At 38.9% G+C, this 22,067-nt stretch overlaps 2 protein-coding genes across 3 annotated transcripts in view; one reads left to right on the top strand and one right to left on the bottom strand.

Moving 5' to 3' along the window:
• LOC148867925 (uncharacterized) overlaps positions 1–11,791 on the top strand; it is a 46,236-nt gene extending 34,445 nt beyond the window's left edge. For both annotated transcript variants that reach the window (XM_088978512.1, XM_088978513.1), the window contains 5 exons: positions 7,990–8,144; positions 8,394–8,537; positions 8,645–8,748; positions 8,884–9,025; positions 11,384–11,791. In XM_088978512.1, coding sequence (XP_088834638.1) covers positions 7,990–8,144; positions 8,394–8,537; positions 8,645–8,748; positions 8,884–9,025; positions 11,384–11,467 — 629 coding nt within the window. In that variant the 3' untranslated portion in view covers positions 11,468–11,791. The remainder of the gene's footprint in view (positions 1–7,989; positions 8,145–8,393; positions 8,538–8,644; positions 8,749–8,883; positions 9,026–11,383) is intronic.
• Positions 11,792–15,823: 4,032 nt separating this feature from the next.
• Positions 15,824–21,817, bottom strand: LOC148867924 (putative transcription factor At3g04930). Its single transcript, XM_088978511.1, has 4 exons — positions 20,316–21,817; positions 19,772–19,841; positions 16,619–16,752; positions 15,824–16,540 (listed from the first exon to the last, which is right to left on the bottom strand). Exon 1 carries the CDS (start codon positions 21,643–21,645, stop codon positions 20,389–20,391), a length of 1,257 nt encoding a protein of 418 aa, XP_088834637.1. The 5' UTR covers positions 21,646–21,817; the 3' UTR covers positions 15,824–16,540; positions 16,619–16,752; positions 19,772–19,841; positions 20,316–20,388.
• Positions 21,818–22,067: the final 250 nt, after the last annotated feature.

Raw genomic sequence — 22,067 nt, 5'->3', positions numbered from 1 at the left:
GTTAAGGCACAACTTGAGGCTTTAAACAACTACTACAAAGAACATATTGGCAAGCAAAGGAAGAAAGTAGCCTTCAATGTAGAAGGCTTAATCTGGGTTGTGTTGTCCCTTGAGTGTTTCCTAGCAGCAGATGGACCTCATAAGCAACAGGGCAGAAAATTTGGACCCTACTGCATCCTAGAGAGCCCCATGATAATGCATATTGGGTTGAGCTCCCTTTACCCTTTAAGACATCTGGCATGTTCAACGTCATGCATTATTAGCATTCATAGGCTTGTGGCTAAAGGCTGGGATATTGGAGTTTCGGCTAGGGCTACAAGAGCATCTTGTTGGAAGTCCATTTGAGACATTCTGCCCCTATTCTTAGCATTCATTAGATATAACCTAGGTTCTTGTACTCTTATCAAGTTTTGGGAACATGCTTGGGTTCACAATTACCATTAAAGGAACAATTCCCGTCTCTTTTTGCCATCCCCAACTATAGTGAGGAGCCTATTTCCTGTTTCATGGTTCATCTAATTCAGGAATCGGTATTTATTGGGATTTGGGATTCAGAAGAGGGTTACATGAGAGTGAAATTCCCGGCGTCTTGAACCTGCTTCAACGTCTTGAAGGGGTGTTTTTAGATGTACAAAAAGGGTTAGGAGGAGTGGGTTTGGACTCCTCCCTCTGGTACCTTATCTGTGCTTCATTTTTCTCATCCTTGATTCAGCTGAGTGATTGCTTTGGGTTATCTTTTCTGGTAAAAGAAATTTGGAGTCAATTATCAAAACAAAAAAAAAAGAAATTTGGAGTCAACCTATACTGCCTAGAGTGGGTGGTTTCTGTTGGGAAGTGCATCTGGAAAGAATTGATACCTGTTTCTTACGACAGAGAACAAGACCTAGTTGGTACCTTTCCCCACATTGGTGCTCTCTTTGCCATGTTAATGTTGAGAACAATGTTTTAAAAGGAGGCGTGCCTGAGGCGCAAGGCGAGGCGTTTTTGAGAGCAGGCGCCTCGCCTGGGTCAAGGTGGCGACACTTTAGTAAGGCGCTCGCCTCTGTGCCTAAGGCGTGTGCCTCAAACCAGGCGCTAGGTAGTCTAGGTGCGCGCCTATGTTTGGTTGCCCTTTGTTTTTTTTTTATTGTTAATTTATCTTTTATGGATAGATTATAATCATATATATATATATATATATATATATATATATATATTATTTCCTTTTATGTGCCAAAATGGTTGGGATATGATATAGAAAATACGAAAGAAAGAATTCACAACCCTCTCGAGAGAAAAAACTTGCTATGCAAGACTTCTCAGCCCAGTATTAGTCAAAGTCTCGAGCCCTCAGCCCCCATGTTCTTCTTGGATCATCAAGTTCAGGTCATCTCTCAATCGAACAACCACCTTTGAAGTTCTATCAGAGGCCATCTCTCAGTCGGACGGTCAACTGCAACATTCAGGCTTTCAGCAATTAGCATCAGGTATTTGTTTTTCTCTTTTTACATTGAAAACAGGGGTTCCGCCCGCCCCCTTCTTCTTTTCTTCTTCTTCTCCTCCTTTTGTTCTTCTTATTCACAGAAAACAGGGTCTCCGCCCACTCTTGTTTTTTTTTTATTGTCTTCTTCTAAAATACTTTTACAGTAAAAAAGGGACTCCGTCCCCTTCTTCTTCTTCTGAAATATTTTTATAGTAAAACAGGGGCTCCGCCTCCTTCTTTCCTTGTCTATTTCACACTAAAACAGGGGCTTCGCCCCACCGTTCCACAATATTTTCTTTGCTTCTGCTTCCCTCACTTTCTTCTTCTTCTTCTTCTTTTCTTGTCTGTTTCACACTAAAACAGGGGCTCTACCCCACTGTTCCACAATATTTTTTTATCAACAACAAATATTAGTTTGAAAACAGTAAAGCAGGGCTCAACCCCTTTCTATTTTTTCTATTTTTTAGTGTTTCTTAAATTTTGTGTGCCTTTTTTAAAAAGGCGCGCACCTCGCCTTGCGCCTTGTGCCTTAGGTGCATTTGGAACCTGTCGCTTTTTGTGCGCCTTTCGCTTTTAAAGCACTAGTTGAGAATTTCCATCACTTATTAATCTCTTGCCCTTTTTATTCTTCAATTTGGGAATGGTTTCTCTCTTTGTTTGGGTGTTGGTGGAACCCTCTGCCTACAGTACAAAGTCTATTTGGTCCTACTTTTGTAAGTTGGCCAAAGAAGAGGGGAAGCATATTGTGGTGGCATACAAAGGCTGCAGTCTGTTGTATGATTTGGGAGGAGAAGAACCAGAGAATATTTTTGGATAAAGAAGTAGGGATGTCAGATGTGGTTATTGAAGCTATTTCTGTTAGGGTGATCCATTGGGTGAAGACATTGGACCTCTTTAAAGACTTTTGGGAGGTGAACATGAAATGAGGAAATGGAGGGTGGTTGCTGATTCCTCTCCCACTGAGGAGGCTGTTAGTCCTTTCTGGTCCCCATGATATGAAGGAATTATTAAGCTTAACTTTAATGAAAGTAGAGAAGGTTATTTGGGTCTGTCTGGTATTGATGGAGTATTTGGAAATGAGCAAGGAGAAGCCATTCCAATCTATTTAGGCTCCATTGGAGTAGGCGACTCTGTAATTTGGTGGGCATCTCTGTAATATGTTGTTACTTGGGCCATTTAAAGATGACTTGCTTTGTAACTTCACTATAACTTTTAATTAATAAAAGAACTTATTTACTGATAAAAAATTGGAGTAGGTGGCTCATTGAGGGCTGAAATTCAGGCTGTATTGGAAGGGATTCAAAAAGCAGAAGAATTGAACATCTGAAAATAGTCAATTGAAAGAGATTCAAAGCTGGTGATTAATTGGCTTCCAAAGAATGAGAAGGATGGGTGGTGGTGATACATCTATGAGAAAAGGAAAGTGATGAGGTTATTACAAGGGGTAGAGGTGACAATCAATTGGTTGAGAAGACAAGGCAATGCATTTGTTGACACATTGGCTAATCAAGGGATGGGGAGGAACAATTTGTTTTGGACTTTGTTGTACTTGATTCTTTATTGGGGAGAGCTAAGATAGTTTATCTCTCCCGCTTTTCATTGTATTTAATTGTTCTTTATTTATGAAATTGCTTTTGTTATTGATCAAAAAAGAGATAAAATCCTTGAAGACTTCAAAGTTCGACCTTGTTGCGGTGGATAGATTTATAGAGGATGCTTAAATGGAAGGGAAAATTGCATCTCTCCTCTTCACAAAGAGGGTGTGATTAGACTGTGTTTGTGTGTATCCAAAACGGATGAGTGCCCCTTTGAACCTGTCAAACCAAGCCCTAGGTGAATGTTTCAGTCCATACAAAGATTTTCTGAGTCTGCACACCTTTCCATTACCAACATTTTCATAAAAGCCTACTGGAATGTCCATATATACCTCCTCCTGTAAGTCACCATTGAGGAAAGCATTTTTGACATCAAGGTGGAACAAAGGTCGTGAGTAGGTGGCTGCTAGAGATAAATGTATACGAACTGAACTCATCTTAGCTACTGGTGCACAGGTTTTTAGATAATCAACACCATAGGTCTGAGCATACCCTTTTGCTACCAACCTTGCCTTGTACCTTGCCATCGGCCTTATACTTCACTGTGAATACGCATCGACATCCGACTGCCTCCTTGTCTAGGGGGAGATAAACTATTTCCCAAGTTTGGTTTTTGACCAAAGCATCATCCATTTCATCTTAAATGGCTGTTTTCCACTCAGGTTTGGAGAGAGCCTCAGTAACATTTCTGGGTATAAGCACATAATCCAGGGAAGAAAGAAAAGCACGGTAGGAGGGTGATAAGGCATTGTAGGAAAGATGGTGTGAAATGCAGTGGGCTCTACACTTTCTCTTCCTCTTACGAAGTGCAATGGGAAGATCAAGGTCAGTGGGATCAACTGCAACAATGGTGTTAGGGACAGAAACATTATCATCAGAAAACATAACATGCTCAGGCTCAAGAGGAATACCTGGAATTGTATCTGTCGAATCTGGAGTTTCAGAAGGACTGACAAAGAGTGGTGTGGGTTGAGGATGTGTGGAGTCATCCATCATCTGCCGGCGTTGATATTGCTGTGAGGCTGTCCGTAGTGGCTCAAGTAATGAAACTGGAGGTGCAGGTGTTGGCTGAACCGATGTTGGCTGAACTGATGGTGCAGGTGGTGGTTGAACTGATGGAGTTACCACAGAAACAGGAAGAGGAACAAATTGTGAGTTCTCCTCCCCAAAATTCTCCCCCTGAGGAGAACCCCTCGAGAAGAAGAATGTGTATTCAAAAAAGGTAACATCCATAATGTCAAATCTACTCCTCGACACTGGGTCATAATAGCAATACCCCTTTTGGTTCTGAGCATACCCAAGAAAAACACATTTCTTGGCCTTAGGATCCAATTTCTTGCAATGAGGGCCAAGAATGTGAACAAAAGAAACACAACCAAAAACCCTCGGAGGTATATGAAATATCTCTATCTATAAGAAGAAGGCTAAATGTTACCTTAAACCCCAAGGTTCGTGAAGGAACAAGATTAATCACATGTACGGCTGTAAGAACTGCACAGGAACTGAAGTACACACCATAAAACTCCTTGCCACCTCCACCACGTGTCTGTTTTTCCTCTCAACAACTCCATTTTGTTGCGGTGTATATGCACAACCGCTCTGATGAACTACACCATGTTATAAGAGATACGTGGTTAGGTCCTTCCCAAAAAGTACTCTCTGGCATTATCTGATCTAAAAGTTGTATTTCTCACTCCCAAATTGTGTGAGAACCATCTGGTGGAATTGTCGTATTAAGTTAGGAACCTCATCACGTGATCTCATCAATTATATCCAAGAATATCGTGTATAATCATCCACAGACAAGAGAGTAACGGAATCCTCCCATGGAAGGGATTTGATACGGCCCCCATACATCAGTGCGAACAATATTAAAAGCAGTACTTTTATTACTTGGTTTAAAAGACTGTCTACAATGCTTTCCTAACTGACAACTCTCACATTCCAAAGAAGATAATTGAACAAACTCAAACAATTTTGGGAAAAGACATTTCAAAGAACTAAAAGAAAGATGTCCCAAGCGATTGTGCCAAATCATAATCTGGTTTATTGACTCTGACCCACTATTACTGTTGCTGTTAACATGATGGTCCTGATGTCTCGAAATCTCATCCAGAAGGTAGACTCCACCTCACGACCACTCCCAATCATCTTCTTTGACTCCAGATCCTACAAAACACAATTACCAGGAAGAAAGGTCACAGAACAATTCAAATTTTTTGTCAAAGAACTAACAAAACTACTATTACTGCTGCTAACATGATGGTCTTGATGTCTCGGAATCTCATCTAGAAGGTAGACTCCACCTTACGACCACTCAATTATCTTCTTTGACTCTAGATCCTACAAAACACAATTACCAGGAATAAAGGTCACAGAACAATTCAATTTTTTTGTCAAAGAACTAACAAGCAGTAGGTTGGTATGAAGTCTAGGGACATGTAAAACAGAGGACAGAGTTATATTGTTGGTCACTCCGTCCCCTTCCCAGCAGTGGGCATATGTGAACCATCTGCTATAGAGACTCTGTCTCTACCAGAGTACAACTGATAGGAACTGAAAATGGTAGGGGCATTAGTCATATGGTCAGATGCTCCTGAGTCTATAATCCAGGGAGGTCCCTCCTTACCTGAAGCAGATACAATATTCACAGTTGCATACGAACTACCTGTATGTGCAAAGGAAGTGGTGTAGTTGGTTCTCACATTCTGCTGTCCATCTGGAAGTTTAGAGCTGGGTGAATCTTTCTTACTCATAAGTTATCCAAAGCTCTCCAATTCTGTTCTCACTACTGCTACTGCAATGGATTCCCAATCAGTTTGGGAGAGAGGGGCTGAAGAGTCTCTTGTAGTGGCTACATTTGCATTTCTCTTCTTGTTTCTTATCCGAGCAGACATAAGATTTGGATGAAGCTTCCAACATGTCCCTGGTATGCTTAGACTTCTTGCAATAATCACACACCAAGTCCTTATCTTCCCTTCTAGTCTCACTACTCCCTTGTCTCCATTTAGCTTAGGTTTTGTTGTACCAACCATAGCCGACTAGTCAATCCCATGCTGTCTCAACATTACATTCATCCTATTCTCCTCTCTAGAGACAAAAGCATAGGCCTGAGAGAGTCACACCCTCCCTAGAAAGAATATGCTGCCTAGCAATATCAAATTCAGGGTTCAGCTCTACCAATAACTCAAAAACCCAATTCCTCTCTACCAGTTTGTGATAAGTTGCTGCATCATTTACACTTTCCCATACCACAATTTCTAAGCGATCTATTTTCTGCCATAGGGTTTTCAGCATGGAGAAATACACAACAAGAGGTTTTTCTCTCTGTTTCATACTTATCAACTGATTTCTTAACTGATAGGTTCTGGCTTCATTTTGCTTTTGAGAGTAGGTTTCGGTCACTCCATCCCAAATCTCCTTAGCAATATTAGCCCATAGGAAATTTTTTGCAATATGAGGTAACATAGAATTACACAGCCAGGACATTACCATGTAATTCTCTTGCACCCATCGGGAAGAGTTTGTATCAGGTTTCTTCTCCTCCCTAGTGAGATACCTTAATTTCCCACGGGCACCAATAGCCATCTTAGCTAATTGTGCTCAATCCAAATAATTTGTACCATCAAGTTTTACTGTAGTAATGATCCCAAACCCAAAAATGTCACTACTACCTCCAACACCCAGTCTCACAGTACCAGTAGATTTCATCTCGGTATTCCAACTCTCCATTTTACTTCAAACAGTTCAACAGTAAGAAAAAATAGATTGGAGACCTTTAAAAAATAATTTAATACCACTCACATAGAAACCAACCCTTCTAGACGAAGAAAACCCTAATTGGAGGGAAATCTCTCTCCTCTCCATGCCTCCCATCAGAGAGAAAAGTGAATCGATCACTTCAGGAGGCCTGGAAAATTTAAGAAACCAAACCGCCCTCTTCAGAAAATCAAAAGAAAACTAACAATACCTGGGCGCCCAAGATCATATAGAAAACAAAGAGTCCAACTTTTCTGTGACTCTTCCTCGTACTCCAGTTCTTCCTGATTTTGATGTCGAACAGTAGATCACTTTCCTGATGTCTAGATCCCACCAAAAACTCCAAGAATTGGGCAATCTATTGCAGATTGATCAGCCCTTTACTACTTCATGCAGTTGGCTGATCTAGGGCTGCATGAGAATGCTTCAAGAAATCCTAGCCGATGCTCTGATACCAAGTAGAAATCTACTGATTTAAAAAATATGAAAGAAAGTAGTTTCTTGAAGAGAGAAGGAGAAGAAGAGAAGAAGAGAAGTTGAAAGAAAAGAGAGCAATAATCTGGCCGCCCTTATAGAATAGTACAAAGACAACTATGCCCTAACATAAAACAGCATATATAACACTCAAAAAACATAATAAAATTTGGACTCACATAACTACTGTGGTCCCCACCTCCTATCTAACAACTAACATAAAAGATCTACTTAGAAAAACATCATAACACTAATTAATCTTCAACAGTATTGAATCACACGCCTTGTGTCCCCATAGGCTGCAATTAATTTTTCTTGAGCATAGTACAGCACTTTCCAGCAACTATCTAATAAATCTCCTCCAAAGTCGATGGGAGCTGGTAGTGGGACTCGAATCCGCATCTCTTTTGTGACTACCCAGTTTACGTACAAACTGAACCACCACAGTTGGCAGTTTGTTTTCTCATTCGTGCATGCATTCTAATACTATTTGCAAGGTGCCAAGGTGTTTGATGATGGTCAACAAAATTTGGATGCATTACCTTTTAAGATAACATAAAACAATTTATAAATGATTATATTGAACTTTTCAACTATTACTAGTTTACAATCTGTTCCCAAAATATTAATGTAACAACACCATTTTCTATTATATTACTATTTGTACTCTTGTCATTTTAACATGGGGGTTGTGTGCAGGAATAGTTGAACCAATAAAAGCTGGGATTAGAGATCCAAAGTTAGGAGTGGGGAAGCAAGAACAAGATGATTTTTTCACTGCTGAAGAGAATGTTCAGCGAAAGAAACTTGATGTTGAGGTAGAGGAGACTGAGGAGCAGGCAAAGAAGCGGGAGGTAGGTCATATCAAACCAATAGGTTTGTCTGTCACGTTTGCCATTATCAGATGTTCTGAGGTTGATGCTTTACTTTTTCTGAAACGTACATCTAATAACAGAAGGCAGCATATAGCATATATGTGTGTCTTTTGACGGGAATTGTATATGTTAAGGGAACATCAACTTTGGAGAGTCTTGAGAATTTCCTGCAGTTTTTATTACCTGGTGGCTTCTACTGCCTGCTTCGTGCGCATGATGAAAATCCAGGTCATAGCAGAACGTGAGCAGAAAATTCAAACTGAGGTGAAAGAAATACGTAAGGTGTTTTATTGTGATCTCTGTAACAAGCAGTACAAATTGGCCATGGAATTTGAAGTTCACCTTAGTTCATATGACCACAATCACAGAAAGGTAAGGTTCTTTTGTGGGTTTGAGAATAGATTGGAAAAGTCATATATTTCTTAGGTTCTGTCCTTGTCTACATCTAATCTGGCAATAAATACTTATCATGCTAACAGCGGTTCAAGGAAATGAAAGAAATGCATGGAAGTAGCAGTCGTGATGACCGGCAAAAGCGTGAACAACTACGTCAAGAAAGGGAGATGGCCAAGTTTGCTCAAATGTATCCTTTCATGTTTATTGCGATAGTACACCTATATTAAGCTATTATGTGTGCATAAATCCCCCTTGTTCTGTTCTAATTTTTTAATGATTCAGATAAATCATGTTTTGAGTTTGGTTTTTAACATCCATTTAGAGCAGATGCCCATAAACAACAACATCAAAATGATCAAGCAGGGGCAACTCCTACTACATTGAGAAGTGCTACTGCACTGGCAGATCTGAATCAGCGGAAGACATTGAAGTTTGGATTTTCCTCCAAGACTGGTTCATCCAAGGTACGTGAGGCAGCATTTTTTTTCTTCACATATTTTCTGTATAGAGTCAGAAATGTATACAAAGTTGCTGTAGGTACAGGCTAGACCCTATGACAAATGCAGCATAAAAAGATTTGTTATAAATAACATGTCGAATTACTCATAAAAAACCTTAGGATTTAAAAATGAAATCCTTCTATCCTCTCTTTGGGTAAAGATTTTGTTCTGTAAATGGTGTACCGTATTTGTATCTGAGTCATTAACATGGCATCCACCACAAAATCTCATTGGTCACCACCTCATAATATTTTTTTTTAATCAAGTACCCTCATAATTCAGAAATTGAAGCATCTTTGTAGCTAGGCATTTGGAATAAGGTAGGAGATGCTTCACACAATAGGGTTGACATTCCAATCAAGATGCCTACTTCCATATTTACCTCCTATTATCTGCTTCCAGCACATATTGTTTAATTGTCAAAATTCCAAAGCCACTTTCCAAAAACTTTGTATACTTTCCTTGGAGGTATAATGCTAAGACCTATACCTTTGGTGGTGGTTATCCTACTCCCATCCACCGGGCGTAGTTTCAAGGCACCAAGTATAGGCTACGGGAAGGGGGTGCCTTGTGGCCTAGGTCATGTCTTTTTTTTAATGGAAACATAGAATCCTAGGGTAACTCACTAGGTTCCATACCAACCAGCAATCAATTTTTTTTTTCCTGATATCTTTTGAAGGGCTAAACAACGGGGGGTAGCCCATAACCCCCCGCCCCAACCAACCCAGGCGCAGGCGGGATTCAATCCCAAGTCTCCGCTACCACCGACATGGGACCTTACCACCAGCTGGTTGGCACCTTGACCAGCAGGAGACCTTATCAACCAGCAATCACCTTTCACTAGTAATTATTATTAATCTTCATAAAAAGTATGCTTTATATTGAAACATAGAAAATCAGCATATTCATGAGAAGAAAAAGAAGAAAGAACAGAACATTCAGAAAATATAAGGGCTTAACTCCTGTTTATGTCTAAAGACAAGTAAAGAAGGGAGAGGGAGTGTCTTGGCACCTAAGGAGTGCCCGGCATGTCAAATGGCTCTATAGTGGCATGCTTATTCCGGTCAATTGGATTAGAAGATCTTCCTATAGTCTGGCAGATGGTCTGCTAAGCAAGGGGTTCAGAGACAGTATGTTTTGGGCTCAACTGTAATGTTTGGGGGGTTTAGACATCTGGTGTCTTCTGTTTCTTCCACAACTTTTTGTTTCTCTGCTTTCTTTTAAAATTAATAAAATCTTTTCATGTGTTATTGATAAAAAAAAAAAAGAAGAATGTCTTGATTGCAAAATTTTTACTTTTTCGTTTCTGGTTCAGGTTTTGTTGTCTTCAAGGATTAAAGACAGTAAACACACCAATATGTGTGTTGATTGAACCCTACCAAAATAAGAAAATAGTAAAGAGAGACTAGTAAATAAACCCACAAAATGAATAATTTAGTCAAATACTATATATTTTATTATTATAAACTAGAAGTATAAAGAATATAAAGGTATTTTATAGCACCATTTACAAAATGGATAGGCACTTAAGTGAGGCGGCCCTCCATGGGCCACGGGTGGCATGGCCCGATTTACACCTCTACTCTGATCTATGGTTTTGTGTTGGTAAGGACTTTGCTCACTGCCACTTTGGTTGGGCCACGCAAAGCAGAGAGAGGTGGACTGGTGGTGGGCGGGCCTGGGACTTTGCTCACTATCACTTTGGTTGGGTCACGAGGAAGATTATAAGAGCAATGTCCACAGCCGGTTAACGAAAATAGTTCATCAGTGTCAAAATTAATGAGGTTTTTTGGGATTTTGAAATGTTTCGAGGTGCTCATATATGATGCGTTAGTGGCTGGACTTGTCTTTTCTCTGGAAGGTAATGGTATAAGTGGCCAAGTGTTCTACTTGTTAATACCCTTGAAAGGTCATTATCCCCAAAGTACAAGTATCTGTAATTTTCTCAAAATTATACAATAAAGAAACAAATTCAATGGGGGTGTTTTGGGCATGTAAAAATTAATAAAGGAGGTTCACCATTTAATTAAGGTTATTTTTGTCATTAAAAATTAAAAGATACATGCTAACAATTTCTGTGATAGGGGATTTATGGCTAACATTTATCAAATTTCAACCAAGTGAGGCCATGAGGGGAGGTTAGATAGTTTCCCTTGTATTATTTTGGTATTACAATTTCCCTTTGCAACTACTCTAATGAATTAACATGTTACAACATTTCCTGAGTCAACTAGATGGCTCATTTCATTATATGTTGTTTATTACTTCGTATTCGGTGAGAACGATGCTTATCCCAACTAATTCATTTCTTCTAATTTTCAGAACTCGTTCGGTGGTGCTGCAAAGAAAACCAAGGTAGCTATAAAGGTATCTTCAGTTTTCAGCAATGATAGTGACGAAGACTAATCAATTTCTCTTCAACCTCGGGAACTTTGCAATGAAGACTGAACCTTGTTTTAGTATTAACAAGAGGGTTTGATTTGAAGGAAATAGATGTACAAATAATATATGTAGTTTTTCCATCTTGTTTATTCATGTATGTGTGGGCCTATTGTGTTTGCTCTGGATTTGACAGTTATCACCTTGGTAGATGTTTTGCTCTCCTAGTTTCACAATTGCACGCACATATGCATTTGCGTGGTGGGTGTGATCACGTGACCGTGTCATGTGGCTGGATCTTAAAACAATGAACAGTTGGAGTATGCCTCTATTTTATTTTCTTTCATACCAGTCTGGTCTAATGATCCTTGATGGTACTCGGCAGTGCTTAGATCATGTCTTAATTAGGTTTATTGTGAATCCTTCCCTTCCCCATCAGTATTGGATTTCACAAATTGATTAAAGCGGGGTTCAAAATATCAGATGCATTAAATAACTACCCGTAAAATTTGAAGCTCTATTTTAAATGCAGACTCCAAATTTTTATTAATGGAGATGCATATATTTAAAAAGCAAGATTATATTCAAAAACGTTGGTATGTATTGCTTATTTTGCCAGTGCATCAATGTTTGAAATATTAATATTGTGCATCATTCTTCTCTTGTATATTGTCTTGGATTTAAAATGGAAGTCTCCTGATATTGTCTTGTAAGGTGCAATTTTTTGTCAGCCCGTATTGGAAGTCTCCTGATATCCTCCTACAGGGGGTGTTTTGGGGTTTAATCCGGTTCAGGGGTAGAAGGGCTATAGACTGACCCCTCTGAAGTTTAAACCTGGTTCATGAAAAAAAATAAAAAATAAAAAAAAGTGGGTGCAAGGGATGTATTTGGCTGTATCGATATCTTGAACCTTGGGAATATATATTTCAATGTGTTGGACGTATATGGATATGATAGATATAGATATACTTGAATAACAAAGATATACAATGTATAATTATGCAAGAAGTGCATATTTTGTAGACTATGAAGTATGGTTTCAAAACCGGACTGGACTGGAAAAACCGGGAGCCAGTCACCTAACTGGTTCCATTTTTTTTCAAATCCGTTATTTTTCCCCAAAACCCTTGATTTTGGTCAGCAAACTGTTGAACTGGCCGATTAACCATTGTTCAAATTCTTTAAATTTTTTTTTTTTTTGTTAGAACGGACTGGTCATTCGGGTCGAATGATTAGACCGTTTGAACTGGTAACCAGACTCTTGACCAGTTTGGTCACCGGTTCGGTTTTAAAAACCATAGTATGAAGAGATACATTAATCTATGTAATAGGACATGATATAGATGGTCTAAGTGTAATTTTTATATTTTAATTATAAAATCATTTTTTTATTTATGACTTTTACTTTTTTAGTAACAAAAGAATAATTCAAAGTAGTGTTAAATTATCGTGTATTTTGTAAATAATAATGATTTTTCTAAATAATAAAAATATTTCTATTTATTGTAGATTAAAATATTAATTAATAATTTGTTAAAGTATAATCCTAATGTCAAAATATATAAAAACCCACAACAATTTATAAGATGTATATCATATGAGCATTCAATGAAATATTACATTAACGTTCCAGCAAATAGTTACAAGTAACAGCAATTAAAGAGTATGGATGTATAACAATCTTCATCCTTGACTCTGCAAACAATACGTGTGTGTGAATACCAATCAATCAGCAGGGATGACAATATATGTTGGCACGGGAGGATTGGTGTTACGTTGGAAACTCCACCTGGATCACTTGTTGGTACACTTGGAAACCAGTTCACATTTTGGGACGTTGATTATGCAACCAGTTCACACAAATAATTAGGAAAGATATTCATGACATGAAAGTGGACTATATCCATGGTCATATTAGGCTATCTGGCACGAGGGAACTCTTGTTGAATATTCAAATGCATTGACACGGTAATACCACTTAAATATTAATATTACTGAATGCTTGAATGAGATTAAAATCAGTGGGACAGAATAGTGAAACCAGAGTTTTGCCAAAAAAATGAAAAAGGGTGGTGAAGAAGGGATTGAATCCCAAGTCTCCGTTACCAGCCACTAGATAGATGGGATCGGCTGCCTATAGAGGACACACCACCGGTAGCATCAGACAAGGAAACCAGCTTTATTACAGTTCAAATCAGCAATAAAACGCCAATAAATATACATACATATTTTTTAAACTTGTTTGGTGTCCCTCGCATTTAAGGAATAGCAATGGGGCGGGAAAAGGACAGAGAGCGACTCCCATCCCCCTATTTGAATACAATCAACCATATCTTTAAAATATTAATATATATACATATATACATAATGTATATGCATATATACAAGGGTCCATACAGATGGATAACAAGGGACCACGGGGCTAGGAGTACTCTTCCCGTTCCCGCCCCATCCCCACCCCATTCTGGACTAATCCCCATGGAGATCAGAAAAATTGAGAAATTTTCCATCCCTAAATGCACTGAGAAGGTGCGGATCCAACTTGGACAAGTTTGTAGAGAAGGGTTGAAATATGGGGCATAAGCAACGGAGACATCCTCAATCGTTATAGAGGAGATTAATGGAATGCTACCGCTTGATAATTTGATCAAAGTGTGGTGAGAAGCGGCTTTGTGAGGGAAATATTAGGATTCTCTCTCGATCGTACATCATACCTGTCGAGAGACAAGACATGGTGACCAGGTAAGCCGTGATCTGGAGAGAGATGGGATAGATAGAAATAGGGGTGTCAATTGGACTGGATTTGATCTAATCAGATCCAGTCCCGTGTGTGACCATTATAAATGGACCATATCCAATCCAATTCAGAATGTTTTGGACCAATTTGGATCAGTCTAATTCAACGTCTGGACCGTTTAATCCGTTCAAATTCATTTTGATTTAGATTGGTTTCAACTGAAACCCGTCCATTGACACATATTCTTATCTAATATCAATAGACCAGATATTGTCTTAATCTAACCCAATCCAATATAAATTTGTTCCAGATGGACCAGGTCCAATCCAATCTAATAAATATTTTGGACTGGATTGGTCCAATCCAATGTCTTGTTGGTCCGTCCAATCCGTCCAAATGGACTGGACGGGGTCCAAACTAAAACTGGTCTTTTGACACCCTTAGATGGAAAAGGGTAATTGGGGAGTATCCATCTATTGTGGCCCAATCTATTTCATTGTTGTAGAGCCTGTAGGGTCAAATTTGGAGAAATAGACCAAGAGAAAGGTTTTCTATTTGCAACAATGCCAACAACACAACCTTCCCAAAATTATTTTCACACAATTTGCTCCATATCTCGACACCGACCCGCCAGTCTGGGTTAAATGAACGGATGGTATTCCATTCTATTAGACGATGTGATCACACGTTTTGAAAAGGCCATTCGTGTGTGCACACCTGGAGGTGACTGAAAATCCTTGTCTTACCACCCACCGCTAACGTGGGAAATTCTGCTTATCTGCGTTATGACTTGATCGCCTTTGTATTTGTGATTCATCTTCTTCTTTTCTACATACTTTTTCTATTATTCAGGTAATGAGTTGGGATAGACATAACAGTAATTTAAATTGTTGTGCACATTAAAATAACCTACTTGTTTATCTTTCAAAAACTCCAAATTTTTATGATTTTTGGGGTCTTATGAAAATTGGTTCTTAAAAGCTCGAGTGGGTAACCATCACTGACCCCATAGTACATGAGCGACTTTTGTAAGTAACCCTTGTTTTTTTTTCTTTTTTTTTTACTGATGTCAATTTCAAACACAAATTAAAACAAAAGCATTCATGTTGTAGACGTAGAACACCCCTAAAATGATGGTTGTCAACACCAAAATAAAGCTTATAGCACAGATATTATATGATGAGAAATGATACTAAAGAACCAGATGAAAACATGCTCCTAAATTAGGAATTCAAGAATTTGTTTTTGATTTCAGTTTTGGAAAAAAAAGAGAACAATTTTGTGTTTTCATTTTAAGCAACATTTTTCTAAACCAGATGGTTTTAATTTGTTTTTGAAACTCCCAACAAGAAAACAATTCACATTCGAGAGACTCCAAGTTAATAGGTAAAACCTGAGAGGAGGTCATGGTATGTTTTACTGTAAAAGGATCTGTTAGCTTGTATGAATACATTTAAATTTATGATGACAATTTTAACACAGCCAAGCATACAGTAAACACAAGCATTTTTTTTTAAGGAACAAACTGCTCTTCTAAGCATGTTCGGATAGTCAGCATCCTTAGTTTGACTTATTTGAAGACATTTATTTTGGGTGCAATTTTTTTTTTTTTTTTTTGATCAATAACACTCATCAAGCACTTGTTATTGATGGAAACATCAGGTGCATTTTTTTTTTATCAATATTCATTAACAGAATTAAGGGATTAGTACATGAAAGGGGAGATAAACTTTCTTAACTCTACCAACCAAGAAGACCACCCGACAGGTGTGAAGAAAACAAATGCAATTACAATTGAGCACAGAAAGAATTATCAGATCTTTTAATCCAATACCACCTTATAATCTCCTTCTATAATCAGCTTTCTGATACACAGCTCTTTAGCTCTTTGTGCTCCTTCCAAAGCCACCAAAATCTCTGCCTGAAGAGTCACCTGTTACAATTGGTCCAGAAAACATGCAATTACATTTCCTTCCTCATTCCTGAAAACTCCCCCAATGCCTCAAGGCCCAAGATTACCAGCATTGCTGACCATCAAAGTTCAATTTGATAAAGCCACTAGGAGGAGACCAAATAGGACATGCAACCTCCTTTTCTGGGTCAGAATTTTCTATCTTGATCCATTTCCTTCATAAATCTACCATTGTAAAATCTTCAAACATGTTCAGAGTCTTCAGCCTATTTGGATCACCTCCAATAAAGTTTCTACGCTTTCTCTCCTTGTCTGAGAAGATCCTTAAGTTCCGTTCTTCCCATATTGTCCAACCCTTACGCACCTACCTACACATCACCCTACCCCTTTTCTTTGGCCAACTAAAAGTTGTAGAGGCAAACAAGCTTTGCATATTAAGTGGGGGGACCACCTGCATCCAAACAAAGAAATAAACTATTCCCAAATACTATTAGCAAAATGGTAGGAGATAAGTGGTTACCAGTCTCACCTTTGGCTTTATAGAGAACACATCAATGAGGGGATAAACAACTCTTGGGTCTTTTTCTTTGAAGCAAATCACTTGTGCTGATCCTTTCCAGGAATGCTTCCCAACAGAAACATCCCACCCTCGGTGGAATAGGTCTACACCAGGAAAATGCAACCTAGGATTAAAGGCCAGTTGAGTTGAAGCATTGAATAAAGAAGCAAAAGTGAACAACCTATAGGAGGAAGATTTCAAAATCTGACCATCAGACTTTGTAGATTTCAAAATCTGTATCTCTAATGGCCCTTCTCAATCCCAGATTCCAACTAATGCCAAAATTAGAATGAGAAGGAATCAAAAAGGTAGAAATAGGCTGGTGCATGACATTGGGCAAAGCATAGAAGGAAATTAGACCATAAAAAGAAGATCCCCAACCCAAATTTGCTCCCAGAATTTAATGAGATTACCTGAGTGCAAATCATACCCGATGAAAGGCAAGAATAAAGGCAAAGTATCTTGGATTGCTTTCCATGGTGCGGCTCTTTTGTCATAGCCATAATCCCAACATCCCATCCATTGTCCGCAAGCCCATGAATACTTTTTATTATCCTAGCCCACAACTTTTCCTTCTCTAATGAAAATCTCCACAACCACTTCCTCAAAAGAGCCTAGTTTCTTTTCTAAATGTTAGCTAACCCAAGCCCTCCAAATTTTTTCGCTTCTCTCATCATGTCCCAACTGACCCTATTATCCTTTTTCTCCCCTTGGCACCCAAAGAAAATCTTTCATTAATTTTTCGAACTTCCTAGTTGTTCCCTTGGAATTTTGAACATCGACAAATAATAAACAAGCAAGTTAACTAAGGTGGACCTAATCAATGTGATTCTCCCACCTAGAGACAACTTTTCCTCCAAGCAGCTAGTCTATTCTCAAACCTTTCAACAACCGGATTCCAGAGCATTCCATTCTTTGGAGTTTGGATTATCATCTAAGGGCAAGCCTAAATAACTCAATGACGAGTTAGACACAACACAACCAAAAATGTCTGCACTTTATAGGATCTCTCCTTCCCCCATATTTATCCCCACTAAGCAACTTTTCTCAAAGTTCACCTTAAAATTAGATATTTTCTTGAATAATTGCACAAGTTTTAGATTCCCAATCCAACTTAAATCTCCTCCTTCGCAAGAAAGCACCGTATCATCTGCAAACTACAAAATAAAAAAATTTCAATTGATTCCGTTTCCAACCCCAAATGAATCAAGCAACAACAATCGGAATCCGATTCCGATTCACAACTAAACCAAACATGCATGATGAATAGGTGATTCCGATTCTGATTCCAATCCTATCCACAAACCAAATGAACCCTCAGTCTTCCAAGAACCTCTGATATCAAAGTAAACAGGAAAGATGATAGAGGGTCTCCTTGCCTTATTCTCCTATATGTCAAGAAAAAAAAAATCCACCATTGTCCCATTTACGAAAACAGAATATTGACATGTTCTAACATATCCCATCACCCATTTATGCCATCTATCCCCAAATCCAAAACTTTTCATCACTTCCAACAAAAAGTACCAATACACCATATCATAGGCTTTCTTTAAATCAAGCTCGCATACCACTCCTTTCCTTTCTTCCTAACTTCTTGAAATCCTCTACACTTTAATTTGCTATTAAAATTTGATCAGCTATCTGTTTTACTTTTATGAAGGCTTCTTGATTAGGTGCAATTATGGAGGGAAGGACTTGTTTAATCTGAAGACACAACACCTTGGCAATAATCTTGTACAAACTATTCACTAAACTAATTGGCCTAAAGTCTCTCGGATGGACAGCATCCTCTTCTTAGGTACCAACCAATGAAAGTGGAATTCATCCCTGGATTAATTACTCTTCTATAGAACCTCTCAAAGACTACCAATAAGTCCTTTTCTAGTATGTCCCAACAGTCTTGATAAAAAGCCACTAGAAAACCAAATGGGCCTGGAGCTTTTGATCTATCAATAGAAAACATACTTCTTTTATTTCCTCCAATTCAAATTTTCTTTCTATCCATACCCTTGCCTCTGATCCTAACCTTGGCCACTCCAATCCTTCAATCCACACCATACCATTCAAGGGTCTTCTAAAAATAGATTTAAAATGTTGCACTGAGGCCCAACAATCTCATTCTATTGAGTAATTGTTGAATCGTCAATTTCTAACCACAATTTATCTTGATTATATTATTTTCTTTTGGACTTTTTTTGTACTTAGCAAGTGTCCTCTAAGATTATTTATAAGTTTTAAACAAATTTAGATCCATCCAAACCCTAGACTCTTTCAAGTAAATCAACCAAACAAGTTTTAAACAAATTTAGATCCTTTATTTATTTAATAGCTCTAACTAAAATTTTCTCAAGTATTGTCAATTAATCATGTCCTCTAAATACTGATCTCTCTCTCTCTCTCTCTCTCTCTCTTCCCTTTTTATTTTTGACCTTATAACTATTGACCCCTTAGAACCAGTTTAAACGTTAACCCCTTACACCTTACTATATTCAAACTTAACCCAATGATCACTAGCCGCCTCTCTCCTTCCTGATATCAAATCTCAATCAACTAAGGGCTGCATTAATATACTTATTTCTAATGTGTTTGTTTTTTCAGTTATAAAGAGTTTTTCCTTTTGACAGTCAAATACGAAGGTGACAATTGGGATAATGAAATAAAAATGAACCTAATTAGTCTGTCAAAACTGCTAAAACAAGAAAATTTGTCTACACAAGTAATAAGCTTCTTGCTACAAGGAAGATGGCCAATTATCTGATTATGTTAAATAGAAAATGGAATTAAATTGAAAATGTGTTTAAAGTCGATTTTGTATTTAATTAGTTCAACATGAAAGGTAACATTTTGAAGAAAGTGAGCCTACTATGCATAGACATATTTTAATTTGCAGCAGAGAGAATACTGATACAGAAGAGAAAGAGATCTTATTTAAGTAAGGTGCCTTTTTATTGGACAAGAGCAAGCCAATTGTTGTTCATAAACAACATTTCTTGGAACAAGGCAAAGAGCAAGAATAAGGTAGTACAAGGGGGAAAAAAAACACTACAATGCTTTTTAAAAAACAAAGGATTGGATCAACAGAAAAATAAACTAAGTATAAAGATGCTACAATTGATTTACCATAAAGTCAGACTTCTCATAACTATTCTCCTCTTGCCTCTTCTCCACTTTCAGCAGGTACACAGCAGACCTGAAATTGCTCCAGGCAAATACTTTTTGCATAAAAAGAAATTACTGGCGCCGCAAAAAGGCTATCTGCCTGACCTTCTAACTAAAAAACCCAATGGTTTAAGGGAAACCATACAGAATTGTCTGACCAAAAATATATGATTGATTAGAATTCATATATAACCTCAGACATGTAAATCTATACAACAAGATAATTGTATTCACAAGAAACTCTGAAAAAGACATATTGGGATATTGAAATTACAGAAGCATAGGAAAAGCAGACACTGAAACCATGTTAAACTAAACATTCATCGCCAGTTATTGCATCAATTCCTCCAATTTGGTTGCTCAGATTAAATGAACTTGGGTTGAACATAATTGATGTTAGAAAATCTTATTGTGGAACTGTTTTTTTTCTGTAAAATAGATGATTAAACCAGGAAACTCAAATGCTGCAACCATTCTCTACAAATATCAACTAAATATTACGCACCAGAAAAATTAATACTGATCAACCAAAAACTCCAAACACTTATTATAGTAGCCACAGCAAACTTTCCGTCAAGTCAACTCTCCATTGCCTTCAATTCCTCTATCGCCGCCTTAATCTGATCCTGCACCAGCTCAATACGCTTCAAATACACCTCCAACTCCAAGACTTGCTGTTTCCTCCACTTCTCGTCCACCACCTCCCCCTTGGAGAAGCTCATTGCAACCCCCCCAAAATTAAGGGGTAACGGATTCAACGCCACCCCTCCGAGACCTCCGAACCCTCCTCCATTTGAGTGTCCGTTAACTGCGCAATACAGCAGCTCTTTAAACAGCGGCGAGAGGCAACTCCTCACCGTCTCTTCAACAATATTCGGCATGGCAGAGTTGGCCCTACAATTCAACACGTTCTCCTCTGCACCTCTCTTCCTTCGTTTCCGAGGCCTCGAACCCTTCTTTTCCGAGTCATTCGCATCAGCATCATTATCAACACCACTGTTATTAACCTCGTTAGGGTTTCTATTGCTATTATTCTTGTGGTTGGGAAGGTTTGCTTCTTCGTCATCCAATCCGGCTTCTTCAACGGCACCAGTACCAGCTCCACAGGCCACGCTGCTCCAGATCTTGCGGGAGATCTCGAACGTGACCTGATCGTGGGGGCTCTTGAAGGCGAAGTCCTTTCCGGAGCTGATCCGGTTAACAACGTTCCTGTACTTCTTCTTTAGTCGCCGAAGCTTCTCGACTAACTGGTTCTTGTTGAACTCGAGCTGCAACCGGCTCTTGATCTGGTCATAGAACGGGGCGGTGTCGTGGTGGTGCGACGAGTTATGGGTCCGTCGTTGGGTTGTATACTCGAGGAAGCCCTGCAAAAGACCGATCTCATCCTCGTCGGTCCATAGGCGCTGGAAGAGACGACGAGAGTCTTCGATGGTGGTTGAAGGCTTCTTTTCTTCAGCCGTGGCCGAGACAGGTTGAGTGATTGTGAGGTCGGGTAGGGATGTGGCAATTTCTGAAGGTGGTGGTTCGGGAACGGTACCGCTAGTGGTTCCGTCGACGGTGCTGGTGGTGGTGGCGGTAGCGGTGGCGGCGGCGGCGGCGGTGGCGGAATTTTGAAGGGCGTCCTTGGTGGTGGTGTCTCCGGAGGAGGAAACAGTGGAAGGAGGAGAGTTGAGATCTTCGTCTTCGTCCTCGTCTTCTTCTTCTTCTTCTTCGTCGTCGTCGTCGTCGTCCTTGGTTAGGTCTTCATCTTCATATTCTTCGCTTTCTTCTTCGTCGAGGTCGCCTTGTCCTGCTTCAGCTATGTTTTGATCATCTTCGTTCTCGTTTGAAGGCATCTCTTTATTTCGGGTTTCGGTGCCTGAGGATTGTTTGGTTTGATTTAAGAGGATATGAGAGAGAGAGAGAGCAGTTACAGTTGGGGTCGGAGGAGGAGGCAGACGGGACGGGCGTCACTTCTTTTGAATTTTTCTAGGGTTATGGCCGCATAACTACTGGTTGGGCTTGGGCATGGAACCTGGAACCTGGAAAGGAAAACGGGATTACGGGAAATCACGTAGGTGTTTGGCATTGGTCAAGGAAAACGGGAAATCACGTAGGTGTTTGGCATTAATACTGAAAATATCGCACCGTTTTCTTATAAAAGTCATGTTGCGCATGTAGAATTATAACCACCGTTTTTTTGAAAAAATGGTGTTTATTTTTTATTTAAAACCAATGTTGCCATATAGATATTTTCTGAAAAACCAGCATTGATTTT

This window comes from Nelumbo lutea, chromosome 3, assembly GCF_056320005.1.
Source record: "Nelumbo lutea isolate HS-2025 chromosome 3, American lotus-T2T, whole genome shotgun sequence".
Classification (NCBI taxonomy): domain Eukaryota; kingdom Viridiplantae; phylum Streptophyta; class Magnoliopsida; order Proteales; family Nelumbonaceae; genus Nelumbo; species Nelumbo lutea.
The sequence above is the reverse complement of the archived record's forward strand: the minus strand, read 5'-3'. Positions and strand labels throughout refer to the sequence as shown.

Coding starts and splice junctions, on each gene's coding strand:
- LOC148867924 (XM_088978511.1), bottom strand. CDS start 21,645: ATGCCTTCAAACGAGAACGAAGATGATCAAAACATAGCTGAAGCAGGA.